The sequence below is a fragment of the Archocentrus centrarchus genome, chromosome 18 (genome assembly GCF_007364275.1).
Source record: "Archocentrus centrarchus isolate MPI-CPG fArcCen1 chromosome 18, fArcCen1, whole genome shotgun sequence".
Taxonomy (NCBI): domain Eukaryota; kingdom Metazoa; phylum Chordata; class Actinopteri; order Cichliformes; family Cichlidae; genus Archocentrus; species Archocentrus centrarchus.
In genome coordinates this window covers 7,293,912-7,309,327 of record NC_044363.1, presented here as the reverse complement: position 1 = coordinate 7,309,327, position 15,416 = coordinate 7,293,912, and the positions used below count along the sequence as shown (strand labels likewise).

General features: G+C 40.6%; 2 protein-coding genes across 2 annotated transcripts; both read left to right on the top strand.

Annotated features, from left to right (window-relative positions):
• The first annotated feature begins 1,241 nt into the window (after positions 1–1,241).
• LOC115796637 (Fc receptor-like B) lies at positions 1,242–3,238 on the top strand. The gene is made up of 5 exons (XM_030753001.1): positions 1,242–1,275; positions 1,390–1,434; positions 1,652–1,912; positions 1,996–2,256; positions 2,982–3,238. The coding sequence occupies exons 1-5, from the start codon at positions 1,245–1,247 to the stop codon at positions 3,236–3,238; spliced, it is 855 nt and encodes a 284-aa protein (XP_030608861.1). The 5' UTR covers positions 1,242–1,244.
• A 1,633-nt stretch (positions 3,239–4,871) lies between these two features.
• LOC115796635 (low affinity immunoglobulin gamma Fc region receptor II-like) lies at positions 4,872–6,949 on the top strand. The gene is made up of 7 exons (XM_030752999.1): positions 4,872–4,890; positions 5,098–5,142; positions 5,312–5,569; positions 5,656–5,901; positions 5,999–6,244; positions 6,540–6,698; positions 6,867–6,949. The coding sequence occupies exons 1-7, from the start codon at positions 4,872–4,874 to the stop codon at positions 6,947–6,949; spliced, it is 1,056 nt and encodes a 351-aa protein (XP_030608859.1).
• The last annotated feature ends 8,467 nt before the right edge of the window (positions 6,950–15,416 follow it).

The window sequence follows — 15,416 nt, the reverse complement described above, 5'->3', positions numbered from 1 at the left end:
AATTAATGAACACTGAATAAGGTTGCTGGGGTAAAGGTAATGCCTGTTATATCTATTACCCATATGCAGGAACATCTTTAGGTCACATGACTTTTGCTACCTCATGTTGTATTTTGGGGAAGTCTTATGAGAGGTACGCTCCAAAAGTTGAGTCCTTCAGACCCTCCTGTGTGTGTGTAACATAGAGCGGGGGATAAATTGTAGCTAAGTGGGGATTGTCAAAGAGGAGTCTTCTTAGCAGAGGTTTTAATAGAAAGAAGATCCTTCATGATGACATCAGTCACAGTTGTTGTAAATCACTGAGGTACCCCTGGGGACGTTTGTTTCTTTAGCCCACGTGGGACTCGAGTGGGCAGCCTCAACAGGGGATTGGGTGGGGTTCAAGTTTCAGGGGTTGAGACTTTCTGTAAATTAGGAGGGGTCAAACACAAGTGGGCAGTTATCATCTTTAAGATATAAATATTGACCCGCTCTTTGTCTCACTCTCTTTTTTTGCTCTTCCCTTTCCTGTCCTCGTCTTCTTCTCTTCCTGTTTCTGCATCTCTCACTCGCTCTCTCGCTCTCTCTCTCTCTCTGTAGCTCAGTGTTAAATATGTTACTGTCTGTGTTTTGGTCTTTGTCTGTGTTTTGTGTAACTAATATGTCTAATAAACAGCCTGCACCAGAACCTGTTCATCCCAGTGATTTTTGGGAAATTTTGGATTTAATTGGGTTTGAATTTTCGACCAAGAGGAACACGGAGACCCTAAAATTAGGAACCAACACAACACATTTGTCCAAAACAGAACTTCTCTATAACTTCACAGTAACTCGTAGCTTTTATACTGACTCAGTGTGACGTTGGTGACCCGGATGTTGAATCTCAGTCTTTACACTTCTTCTTCCATCAAACCTTCTTTTATTATAAAATAAACTTTAATTTCCCATATTTGTAAAATAATTTTGTTGCAGCAGTTAATACTACTGCTACTACTTATTCTACTACTAGTACCCTATTTTTGGTTATGAGATTTGTACTATCCAAACTTTTACTTACTCTGTAACTTCAGTGCTAATAAATGCATGTTAGCTTGAAAGCAGCATGAGTCTGTCTTTGCTCCCCTCTCATAGGGAACTGAAACACTGCTGCTAACTTGAATGGGAATCGGCTTCTTTGAAAACACAGGTGCCCCACCCCCACCCACCCAACCCCGCTCACTGACTTTACATTTGTCAGTTGTTCACACAATCAGCAGCAAGACAGCATGGCGGTCAGAGGTCTGTGTATCAGACTGTGTGAGTACCACGGCTATTAATGTGTATCAGTTATGAGATGTTCTGATACATTTGTCACCGGCTGCAGGAGTCAGTACGAGTGTTTGTAATCTGTGGCTCTTTTTGTCTCCTCAGTGGTGACCCTCGTGATCCTGCTCAGTGCGCATGATCAGAAAGTTGGTGAGAGCCGTAAAATTTGCTACTTGACAGAAATTTTATTTATTATTTTCAGTTTGAAAGGAAGGAAAAAAGCATTTTGTTTTCAGAGAACCACCTCCTCCTGTGCATGTAATAATCAGATGCTATAGAGAACTTTTTTAGTTATTTTAATTTTATTCACTCAAATGTTTCTTTCCAGCAGTTTTAGTTTAAGCTGAATGTTTCTTCTTTGTTTCAGATGCAGTTTCTCTGCGTATCGTTCCAAGCAGATCGCAGTTCTTTGAATATGAATCTGTAACGTTTTACTGTGAGGGTGATGTTTACTGGGAAGTTGTGCATAATATCAAAGGGAAAATAAACTACTGTAGTCACACCAGCAAGAGAACACCAGCAGGATCGTCCTGCACCATTAAAAACATTTATACAGCCGACAGTGGAGAGTACTGGTGTGAGACGGAGGGAGGCAAGAGAAGCAACAGCATCAACATCGCTGTCACTGGTAAGTTTACAACAAGATAAATATTTTGTGATTGATTTAAAATGAATTTCTTAGCAAATAAATCTCATATCCATGTCCTCCAGCTGGTTCTGTGATCCTGGAGGTTCCTGCTGTTCCTGTGTTCATGGAAGAAACTGCGACTCTTCGCTGCAGAAACAAAATCGCTTCCTCCAACTTCACCTCGAACTTCTATAAAGACGGAGTTCATGTCCATCGAAGCTTCACAGGAGAGACGACCATCCAGAGAGTTTCCAGCGTGGATGAAGGGCTTTACAAGTGCAGCATCTCAGGAGCTGGAGACTCACCGGAGAGCTGGCTGAATGTGACAGGAAAATGGAAGGATGGTAAAATGGTCAAGTGTCCACATGACACCATTATTTATTTATTTACTTACATTTTGTACTGCATCAAATAAACTAAACCAAAATAAAATAAAATTGCTGGCCGGGGAGGGGCAGGTGTTTGATAGTTATGGACTCTACGTGTGTTGTCAGGCAAATTCATGGCATAAAAAAGAAAAATGGTGTAAATGAGAACAACAATGTATCCGTGTTGAAGGTAAATTGTTACACCATTGAAAATGTTTGGTCAGTGAATGGTCAATAATGTCAAACACTATTTTGTAATCATTCATAAATTCCTGTTATTAACAGCTGCTGCAGTGCAGCATGTTTACATAGACTGTATATTAAAGATGGATACTGCTGCTCTGATGTTAACTACAGGGTTCTGGATGACTCCTGTAAAGGGCAGAGGCTGCGTTCTGCTTGTTGCCATCTTGATTTTTCTATTTAAATAAGCAGATGTGGTCAGATGTCAGCAGTGGGGAGTTAAAGTCACAGAGAACCTTCAGTACATTAGCTTATTGTTGCTGGTGGGACATGAATGAAAATGTATGAAAAAGTAGAGTAAAAAATTAACCAAGACAAACACAGACAATCATGAAAGTCATCAAGAATGTATTTAATATTATTAAATATCCCAAGATTATACAAATGCATCCACCTCCTGTAAACTCTACTGTATCTCACACATATAATTTCTATCATCTCTGCATTCCTTCACACAGACAGTCACACAGACCCCTCTTCGGACCCCTGCTGTCATGTTTACCTCGTCTTGCGGACTGTGTTCACCATCATGATGGTGGCTCTGCTGCTGCTGCTGGTGGGACTTCTTCACTGCGGGAAAATCAGAGCTGCAACAACTAACTCATGGCTGCCCGGCTGTAAATGTTACAGTGATAAGAGAGAAAATGATTCAGCCTCTGATGATAAACAGAACAATGAAAGCACAACAGTTTATGTCTCATCAGATGCTTCATGATTCTGATGCAACGGCAAAGTAAATGCAGAATTGTTGCTTCTTTATTAATCAACTGTGTGCTCTGGTTGTGGACACACATATGACCTGTGACCTTTCTATGAAATCATATGTTTCTTCAAAAAATCAAGTGTCTTTTTTTCTGATTGTATTTCATATCAGCCTGATGCATTCATGTTGGACTGAACAGCGCACAACATTAAATCTACTCAGGGGAAAAATAAATAAATGTTTGTGTATGTAAACGAGCTGCCATTGCTGCAAAGACAAAACTATTTATTTTATTCTAATATTTTAATATATTTGATTAAACTTTATTAATCCCTTTTCAGGGAAAATGAAGAGTACTTTCAGTGATATAGCTCACTTGAGATCACACTGGGTTGTTTGTGGCCCATCACCTGGAGCAGGGTAACTGAGTTCAGTTAACCTGCTCCAGGAAAAAGTATGATTTGTAAATGTTCACAATAAATTGAAACAATATACAAATCTTGATGTTTTTAGAGTTGGGGGCGTATGTGTTGCATTTGATTTTGTGTGATTTATACTCTGTTATTGTGTCATACATGAGTAAATGTTGTCAAAAGTGCAGTTGCAAGTAATCTCTCTCTTTATGTATCTATGTATGTGTATGTAGGCCAGAGGCATCTCTCTCTCTCTTATCACATAGCAGCACCATGCAGTGCTCACACACACACACACACGCACACACGCGCGCGCACGCACAGACACTCTTACTGACTCTGTGCCACAAAGAGTTAAAACAGCTCTGAAAGCAAAAGAGGGTTCAACCTGGTAATAGGACGGTGTACCTAATATAGTGACCAGTACATGTATATGATAAAAGTAAATGATGTTTTTTCTTGAGTTTGCCTCATTGTGTGTTACATGATGAGCTCATTTCTTTGGGCCTCTTGATATTAACATTATATTATCCCCACATACTAAAATTTTTTTGAGTCTGATAAATAGTAATAATAAATAATTTCAATCAATTTTAGGCATCAAAAAATGTAGCAGATCAGATTTTAATGAAACGATCTCCCTGTTTTTGGACATCTGGCAAAGTCTTCATTAACAAAGAGCTAAATATTCAAAAGTCTGGTTAAACTGTAATAAGTGATGTTTTTATGCTTATTGCCACAAGTGCAACAAGACTTAAGCAGGTTTGGCAAATATCGCACATGCTCAGATGCTCTCACTGACACTTTGTAAAGATAAACTATGTTTGACTGACAGAATAGCATTACTTTATCTACTTTATCTACAGCAGTGTTAACTGTCCTGTGCCTGAGTCCCTGACTGTCTTCGGGTTTCATGTTCCCTACTTCGTGACTGATCTCAGAACAGTACAACAACATGAGGATGTGAGCACAGGAAACATGAACCACCTACAAAGCTGCATCAAACACAGCATGAGTCTGAACTGGTTCCTTGTTCTGCCCACTGTAGTGAACTGAAACACTGAAGCTTGACTCAGAACTAAAGCAGCTCAGCTTTTCTGGAAACTGCTGTTACAAATTTAGAAGCTTGTGTTGCCTTAAGTTGTAAAAATGTAATGATATTAAAAGTGTCTTAGCAGGAAGAAGACGCCCATCGCTCACTGCTGTTACCTTTCTGTCTGCATCAAGACAACATGGTGGTCAGAGCTCTGTGTGAGTATTTTCTGTTCCCACGTTAGCAAAAATTTTAAGTTATTACTTCTGTTAAAATATGAGGATTTGCTTTGTTTGATATTTTAATTAAGCAAAGTAGGCTGTCATTCTTTTGCTGAGCAGTTGTTGAGCAGATGTATTAATGCTTTAATTAGCAGCTGTAAGAGTCAACGTGTGTGCATGTGTGACTTTGTTCTGTCTCTTCAGTGATGACCGCTGTGATTCTGCTGGATGGACAGAAGCAGGTAGCTGGTGAGTAACAGCTACTTACTGTGAACCTCATCCTTTGGTATGATTAATCATTACTGATGTTCATATGCACTTCATTGTTTTATTGACCCTTTTATTCCTTCATGGTTTAAGTTCACTGCAGCAGTTTCAGCAGTAAAAGTCTAAACTGAATCTTTCTTCTTTGTTTCAGATGCAGTTTCTCTGAGTATCGCTCCAAACAGATCGCAGTTCTTTGAATATGAATCAGTAACATTTTACTGTGAAGGAGTCGATCATTGTGACGTTGGGCATAAATTCGATAGGAAATTAAAATCATGTAGCAAAACTAATAAGACACCAACAGGATCATCCTGCACCATTAAAAATGTTTATACAGAAGACAGTGGAGAGTACTGGAGTGAGACTGAAGGAGGGAACAGAAGCAACATTATCAACATCACTGTCACTAGTATGTTTTCATTGATTCAACAACATTTTCTGATTCATTTTAAATTATTTTTTTAGCAAATGAATCTCATATTTATATTGTTTCAGATGGTTCTGTGATCCTGGAGGTTCCTGCTCTTCCTGTGATGGAGGGACAAACTGTGACTCTTCACTGCAGAAATAAAACCTCTTCCTCCAACTTCACAGCTGATTTCTATAAAGATGGACGTCACATCCACAGAAGCTCCACAGGAAACATGAACATCTACAGCGTTTCCAAGTCTGATGAAGGACTTTACAAGTGCAGCATCTCAGGAGCTGGAGAATCACCAGAGAGCTGGCTGAAAGTCACAGGTGAGACACTGAGATGTTTGAAGCAAGACTTCAGTATTTTGTGAATAATTTTAATTAAATGTAATATGACATAAATATCAAATGCATGTTTTTTCAGGTGGTTCTGTGATCCTGGAGGTTCCTGCTCTTCCTGTGATGGAGGGACAAACTGTGACTCTTCACTGCAGAAATAAAACCTCTTCTTCCAACCTCTCAGCTGATTTCTATAAAGATGGACGTCACATCCACAGAAGCTCCACAGGAAACATGAACATCTACAGAGTTTCCAAGTCTGATGAAGGACTTTACAAGTGCAGCATCTCAGGAGCTGGAGAATCACCAGAGAGCTGGCTGAAAGTCACAGGTGAGACAGTGAGATGTTTGGTTTAAATGCATGTGAAGTGAGTGAGAGCTGATGCTCTTTAAAGCAGAGCTGCTGAATCTGTTTGTAGGAAGCGTTTCTGAAATACTGGGAAATCTCCAGAGTGCAAACATAAATGGCCAAATTACAAAACTGACACATGTATTAAACTTTTAAGGTGTGTTAGAAGTGTTGAAGTTCATTGGCAAAATTTACATGTGTCACTATGAAAAAGCTAATATGAAGATTTGGATGGTTTGTTTTTCGTCACTTAAATCAGCTTTTCTGTTTTTTTCAGCCTCACAAAATTTAAATTCAACAGCTAATCCAGACGTTCGCACAGAGAGCCGTTCCTCCTCTACTGCCACTCCATGGATCATTGCCACTGCTTTATTAAGCGCTCTGTTGGTGGCAGCACTGGGACTGTTTCACTTTGGCAAAGGCTCCTGCAACAGAGGTAAAATAAAAAATCATGCATAACATTCAGTTCCTCGCTTTGTTTTGCTGCACTAAAACTCACAATATGTGAGTGTGTGATTGCTCAGCAGCAATAATGTAATGCTGCACTTCATCTATTGTGATAATTAACTGCATGTGGCATGTTTCATGTTTTCTTGCCCTGCAGCACTGCTGCGTCAGTCAGCAAAGGTAGATCATTCAGACTCAGCTGAAGATGAAAAAGGTCAGAACACAAACACTGCGTCATAGTTTTTGTTAATCCTCTGAGTTTTCTCCCTCCTGCGTTCCTGCGTCTGTTAACTCTCTGTTTTGTTGTTGTGCTTTGATGGTTCTTCTTTTGTGTACATTACAATTAGTTGTTCTTCCTCTGTCTTATTTTACTGGATTAGTTTCCCATTTCTCTAATTACATCTGTGTGTACTCATGAGCTCCCTGATCTCAGTCTGCATTCTGGGTCTTTTATTTTAATTGTTTTTCTCAGTCTACATAGAGACCGGCCCGGTGACTGCAGGCGGTGCAGTGTATGCTGCTGTAAGAAAAAACAAGAAGAAGGACGGTACGTCACTGAGCACAAAATAAAAAGATTGCTCTTGTGTTCTTGTGTAGTATTGCCCATGTTTCAGTTGATGTGTGTGTGTTATTTATAAATGCGTAGACGCTAGTGATAATTTGAGCTTCTCAAACTTAACCACACACACGTCTAAGGTTCCTCTTTCAAACATGACCTGCAACTAAGGTGGGGGCTGTAAATGTTCTCGTGCAGCTCAGAATGGTTACATGTGGCATAAAGTAACACTTGAGATATGCACTCGCTTGCAGAATCAACTCAATAAACAGAGTCCTGTTAGCAGTGCCTTAAATAATGGGCTGATTTTTCTTATCTAACTCTGAATGGCTGATTTTTCTAATATTAATTAAACCTAATGAATATAATGATATCAAGCAGGAATCATTATCACTGATCTTACTGTGGTTTTCTGTCTCTGTCTCTCTCTATGAGAAGATGAGCAGATGTACTACATCTTAGACCAGGAAGTTGCTCAACGACAAGGTGAGACTCATTGTGACTATAACCATTTTAATAGTAACACAGAGATTAAGCAACACACTGTAAAAAAAAAAAAAACAGTTGAATTTACGGTAAAATACTGGCAGCTGTGGTTGCCAGTACTTAACTGTAAACTGTTCTATGGTAAATACTGTAAACAGATTCACGGTAAAGTACTGGCAACCGCAGCTGCCAGTATTTTACCGTTAACATGTTAACAGCAAAATACAACAAACTGGGTTTATGACAAAATACCGTAAGGCGGGTTCACAGTAAAATACCATAAAGCGGGTTCATTTTATATTAGCAGGTTACTCTGTAATAAGCTGAATATTTTGGGACCACTCACGAGGTGCATGAAAAGAAAATCTGTATGATGAAATCTAAATCCAGTTATTCAGTTTACAGTTCAGATGCAGTTGATACACACAGAATATTAAAACAATACAATGTTTTGCAGCAGCACGGTGGCGCAGTGGTTAGAATACCACTGTTAGAATAGCATCTGGAAGGCATGGGTTTGATTCCACGTTGGCCCAGGCCTCTCCCTCTCTCTGTGTAGAGTTTGCATGTTCTCCCCATGCTTGTGTGGGTTTCCTCTGGGTACTCCAGTTTCCTCCCACATTCCAAAGACATGCACTTACTGGGGTTAGGTTAATTGGCTACTCTAAATTGTCCATAGGTGTCAATGTGAGTGTGAAAGGTTGTTTGTCTCTCTATGTTAGCCCTGCAACAGGCTGGCGACCTGTTCAGGGTGTACCCTGCCTCTCGCCCTATGACAGCTGAGATAGGCCCCCCCCCCCCCCCCCCCCCCCCCCGCAACCCTGAACAGGATAAGCGAATGGATGGATGGACAATGTTTTGCATTTCCTTTACTGCAAAAACAAACAAACAAAAAACTGAAATTATTTTTATGGTATGAGTGTGACATTTTTATAGAAATTTTACAGAAAAGAAAGATTTTCACAGTGAAATTGTGTGATTTCAACATATTTTGACAGTTATAACTTGGCTCTTGATTTATGGTGAATAAATGTTTCTGCAACGGAGATACGCCCTTTTTGATTTTAAGGTCTATTACTGTTGCCATTTGGCACTTTTCCCACTGTATTTTTTACAAACTTTTTTGCAGTGTAGGAAAAAAGATTTTCACTGTGAAAATGTCTGATTTCAACATACTATCAAAGTGAAAATTATAGTTATGCATTGTTTTTGGATTTATGATAATCACACGTTTCTGCCACAGAGTTAGACCCTTTTCAATTTTACAGTCTATTACTATTGCCATTTGGCAGTTTTTCACTGTATTTTTTACAACCATTTTGCAGTGCCGGAAAAAGATTTTCATTGTGATTTCAACACATTGTCACAGTAAAAATTACAGTTATGTATTGTTTTTTGATTTACGGTAATCACATGTTTCTGCTACATAATACACCCTTTTTGATTTTATGGTCTGTTACTGTTGCCATTTCATGTTTTTCCACTGTCATTTTTACTGACTTTTTTTTACAGTGCATCAGAAACATCACTGAGTCATCGATAATGATAACTGTTTTAAACATTTTGTGACCACCTAGTTTAATCCCCCTGTTGTTGCAGCAGAATCAGGAACCATCAGAGATCCATCCTCAGCAGGTCTCCAACAACCTGCAGCAGACGATTGCTTTTATTCTCTAGTCCAATAGGTAAGACTGGGGTGATGATGCCTCCTGTGCTGCACTTTGTTAATATGTAATAAAGATGAATAAATGTGGAATGTCAATGAAATATGTATGGCTTTTCATCGTGTGAGCTTTACTCACTTCCAATAATGCTGACATGATATAAAGTGTAGAATTAATCCTGGAGTTTAATATGTACAATAAGTAATGTGCACCAAGGTTTTAAAATACTGTTTGATCTGTACTTCCTGTTTTTCTTACAGCTTGCAGAATGAGAGCTGACTGAAGACATAATCACAACTGTGAGGGTGAAAACAATGAAGTAATCTAGATTTAACATGTTGTGTTATTGTAACTGAGCAAACTGTATATTTTCAACTGGGTTTGGTGTGCATGTCTATAAATTGTTACGTCTTGTGTGTATTGAGTTAGATATCAGTTAGCTGTGTTAACAAAGCATCTGTCTGGTATTTAGAAGAAGAACATAAGCCAACTGTGTTCCACCTGCTTTGTCCTTTTTACACCTGTATGTTAGAAGAAGGAGAGCTGCTGCAGTTTTCACGCGCTGGCAGCTTTTGCAGTCACAATCATCTGAATGCACTGTTGTGCCAAACAACAGTTGTGCCAAAAATTTGTTTTCATAAGAAGAGTTATATAAATTGTCCATAACAGTTCTTCTGGCAAATAATTTTATTTTTATTTTATCATGGATGCAGATGCAGAAGATCTGTTGTATTCACCCCTGTATAGTGAGCAGCCAAAAGAATTACTATGCAAAGTAAGCTTATCATGTTAGGACGTAGTGATTTGACCTGCCTTTTACTTACCATCTTAATTCCTATGGAAACACTAATGGTGTGTTTTGGTGCATTGTTGGTTCACATACACTTCTAAGGAACAAAGTTTTGTGCCACTCTCTGACTTTCGTTTCCCATTTCTCACAAATGTCACAAATGGAAATGACCACTGTTACTGTGATTTCTGTTCTGTGGGTTTCACGACAAGAGAGACCTACAATCAGAGAGGTTTGAGTCCCCACAGGGTATCTGAAACACATGTTGCCCCTGGCAGCACTGAATATCAATGAATTCTGGTTAGATGGTTTGGTAATCTTAGTGCAAAAACCTGTTTGCATATGAATTCACTGCTAATCACTGATGTTTATTTATGATTTATTTGCATAATTGTTTAGTTGTATAGTATACAGCTATGTATCCATGTTTTCAGTGTTAGGTCAGGATTCAGGTCAATTCAATTTCATTAGAGCCAAATCACAGCAATCAGTCGCCTCAAGAAGCCTTTATATTGTAAGGCAAGAGGTCATATAGTAATTAACTTCATAATACACATTAATAAGTGCATAACTACTCATTTTGAAAAGGTTATTCAGATGGTTCAGTGATCCTGGAGGTTCCTGCTGATCCTGTGTTGGAGGGAGAAGCTGTGACTCTGCGCTGCAAAAACAAAACGACTTCACAGCTGATTTCTATAAAGATGAACTCCACATCAGCAGCAGCTCCACAGGAAGCATGAGCATCCACAGAGCTTTCAAGCTTGATGAAGGACTTTATAAATGCAGCATTTCAGGAGCTGGAGAATCACCAGAGAGCTGGCTGAAAGTCACAGGTGAGACACAAAGTGCACATATCTGAATTATTATGAATAAAAAACATTATGTATAAGAGCACAGTATGTACTTTCTCAAATATATTTACTATGGACATTTTTTGTGTTTATTCTAGGACAAGGTTACCAAAAAGTATTAGCAGAGATGTTAAAGATATTCGCAGAATATCAATCTCTTACAGCAAAAATGAAGATGTTTTGTTATGTATATCTTTACTAACCCAGGGGTGACTTAAATTCTGGCCTCCAAATTAGGGCAAAATAGTTTTGCAGAAGGTAACACAATGTCTGTTGAAGTTTTTCAGTTATGAAATGAGACTGTAATGTTATCCTGACTTCATTTATTTTAAATTTTAATTAATGACTGGTTCAGTAATTGGCTCTCTGTTTCCAGACATCTTTATATAGTTGTTATGTCTGTGTAGATTCTCAGTCATCCAGGTCATAGTAGTCTCTGGAGCTTGAAAAAGGCGACTGGACTTCAAGAATCAAGAATCAAGAATCAAGAATGCCTTTATTAGTCCCACAAATGGGGAAATTGCAGTTAACAGAACATCCATCCAAGACAAAAACATAACACAGACAGGGGGGGGGGACAGATGTCTGAGGTCATGCAACCGTTTCTCAACGGCGCTACCTTTAGCAGAGAGACAGAAAGAGATACATTGGGATAGTTAGGTTCAAAAAATCATCTCATACTGTGTTCATAAAGAACACCTTACGAGGTTCCAAAAAACACCTCAGCAAAAAGCATATTGCACATATAAAGCCGGGATAGCAGTATGGTGGGTAGGGTCAGGGTCAGGAGGGGACGCAGACGGAGACGAGAGGGTGGGGGCATTGTGGAGCCCAGATGCCAGCTCCCAGGCAAACAGTTTGCTGATAGTGATGGAAGTTCATCAGCAGCCTTGGTACACCAGATCCAGCTTCACAAATCACAGAGAGGGCTGAGGGGGATAGCGGCCTTCACACATAGTTCTGGAGAGATATGATTGCCAGCCAAGGCCGGCTAGGGAGCCGAATTCTGATAATGCAGATGTTGTTTTGGAACAGGCTGCTTGTTTTTTCAACAGCCTTCAGTCTCACTGGGAAACCATTCAATAAATCCAATAATCCAAATTCGTTAGTTACCGTCCTCACTGAGCAGAACCGTACCTTATCTCCAGATCGAACCCCTCTCACCTGCTACTCCCCAAGTCTACGGCTCAGGTTCATCAGGCTTTGAGTCTGAGTCTGTACCATTCTGGTCAGCCCATCCACCTGGGTCGGCAGCCTCTGCAGATGTCGAACTGCCGTCCAGGTTTTCTTGATTTCACGGTAAATCGGGTATCCTCCAAGCCCAAACAGAAAAGATACCGCTACCAGATAGCCAAATATGTAAGCGTCTTCCACGTCTTCCACCTCTAGGGCCGAGAAGCACACAGGTCTCCACGAGCTCCAGGAGTCGATGACGTATCCAACCGGGTCTGTTCCACTCAGACACGCAGGCTCCCCTTTCCCAGATCTCATAGTGGAAAAAATTCGATCCATGGTCTTGAAGGCCCAGTTTGCCAAATCCATATTGCTCTCAATCTTATTCTTATTCGAACAGTGTGCAAGAGACGCTCTCACAGCAAGCAGCAAGCAGGAAAGATAGGGAGGGAAGGGAGAGAGATAGAATGCGACCGTCCCCGTCAGAGGCTAGAGCAAGACTTCTTTTTGTTTCTTGAAGACGTTTCACCTCTCATCCGAAAGGCTTCTTCAGTTCTCAACCAACTGGTGGAAAGACCCAGGTATTTAAACCCCTGTGGGCGTAGTCCCTGGAGGTGGTTATGACCCTCTATTGATCATGTGCGTGAACACGGTGCGGTGCGTATCGAGGAAGATGGAAGCCTCAACATTGAAGTTTACCGGAAGCCCACACACACAGACCAGTATCTCCTCTTTGACTCCCACCACCCTCTGGAACACAAACTTGGGGTGATCAGGACCCTACAACACCGTGCAGAAAGTGTTCCCTCTAAGGCAGAAGGGAAGCATAAGGAACACACACACATTGAGAAAGCCCTCAAAACATGCGGTTATGTCGGGTTTTTTTGCGGCTCTCTCCCCCTGTTGCTCTTACCAGGCGGAGGGGAGACCAATGGGAGCAAATGCACCTTGAGAAAAGCTCCACACTTCACAGAAACTCACTGGAGATGAGCAGGTTTCGTTTCCAGGATTTATTGAAGCACAAAGTTAAACAAAGTTCGAGATATCAAAAAGTTAAACAAAATACAAGATAGCAAAAGTTAAACAAAATGCAAGAAAGCAAAAAGCCTCCCGAGAGTGAGCGCCTTGGTGCTGTTATAAGGTGGTAGAAAAGCAAAGAAATAAACGTCCAGAGTTTAACAGAATATAAAAACAGAAGCCCTCTCGGGAGTGAGAGCCTGCAGCCGCTGCAAACACGGGTGAGAGGAAGAGCAAAGAAGAGCGCTCCCTCCCAAGTTTGCCATGCCCTTATATAGCCCAATCTCACACCTCCTGCAGCTGTTATCAGGGGAGGGGACATATTAAGATGCTCCTTTAAGCAACAGTTCTATGAATTGATCTCGGGGGGGCTAACAAGACACCCAACTTTCCCACGGAAGGAGTCCAGGTGCGCCTTCACCCCTCCCCTCGGGAGAAGCTGGGTCAAAAGTGCACTGGGTAAAAGGTGAAGCTCCTCACAAAGGTGGGGGCTAGCATTACTTAATGGAAAAATCCCAGGTTGCCTGCAGAGCAGGCCTTTTCCACCTACCTATGCAGTGCTCCAGTGTGTGAGTGACAATATAGGTGACAAATAATACATAATGTGACCATTAATTAGAGTGTGTGATTAATATATATATAACAATACATGATATAAAAATATTGATAGAAAATACTGATGTCATCAAGATAAAAATACACGACATTTCCCCCTTTGATGCCTACTGGTATCAACACAAAGTATTTTTATCAATTCAAGAGTAAATATTTGTTTAAACAAGGTGAACATTGCAAAAACACTGCGTGAGCTGTTTTTATTGATATAAACATTTGCAAGCTTCAAACTAAATCTTCTCACTCACATGGTGTGCTCGTCACTCTGGATGCTAGAATAAATCTCAATCCAGAACAAACAAACTGATCTCACCAACACAGCATCCTCACTTACAGTGCACACCACACAGGTCAGAGGCACCTATACTTATGGGCACAAAAGATAAGGCACTCGAGATATAGTATCTATGTGAAAACACAACAATAGCGGCAATAGCAAAGACAATTTCAGTGTTAGACAGACTTCATAACATTGTCAGCATCTTTTAGACGATCATTCAGTCCTCATGATGTTGTAGCATCTTCTTCAGGCTTCTGTGAGGACCACTTCCTCCATTCCACCTGTTCCCCCTTCGTTGCTCTAAGCAAATCGTTGATGATCTTCAATTTCAATTCTCACCAGTGAGCTTCTGAATCTCACTGGTTTGCTCTCCATCGACGACCCTGGCCGTAGCCAACTTACTGGTGACAAAATCAGTGTCACTGTCGAGCTCTGCTGCTTCATCCGTTAGCTGACTTGTTTCACAGACTTGGTTGCTTGAAGATGCATTAAGCACTTCCTGAACTGGGGGACCTCTCAGATCCCCCTAGTTAGCGTTGTTCCCGGTGAGCCTCGTGCCACGGGTGTTAGGTGGCACTGGCTATCTGCTGTCATCAGAACTCCCACTGGCTGGGGAAGCAGCTCCCAGGAGTCACGTAGGTGATGTCATCATGTCGTGAAGGCCCCTCAAACGACTCGATTCCAGTCCAGGTGGCGTCCTCAGCCCACAACGCGTTCTTGTCGAGATGGTTCCTTCTGCTTCCAGAAGATCTAAGAAGATCTGGGTCCGTGCTGGATACCTGCTCTGCTGAGTCTCCTCTCTCCTTTAGCCGTTCCACAACAGGGCGAGCCTTCGCTGGTCACGGATCTCAGCAAGATTTTCTCCAATACGAGGCCAGGCTCGGCAGCCTCTTGGCTGGGGGAGGCTGAATGGGACTGTCAGAACCTTATCTTCCATTCAGGTTTTGTTGTTACTGCTTATAGCATAAAACATAAGATTAATAATATCCATAACATGCAATGTTAGATCTTCTTGAAGTAAAGCACTCCCTTTTCTCCCTTTCTTCTTATTAAGTTGTTTTTATATTTACACTTCTCTTCATTTTTATGCTTTTATAATGGGTAACAGAAAGGATGGCATCTACAGTTGTTATCTTACCTGGGGAGTCCTTGCCATCACACGGTAGTGTATTTCATAAGGCAGAAGTCTATTTTGCATTATCATGTACAATATTTCATGCAGTTACCCCTTGTAGTTAATCATTTTGGTTGTCATATAATCTTTTATCTTTCAAA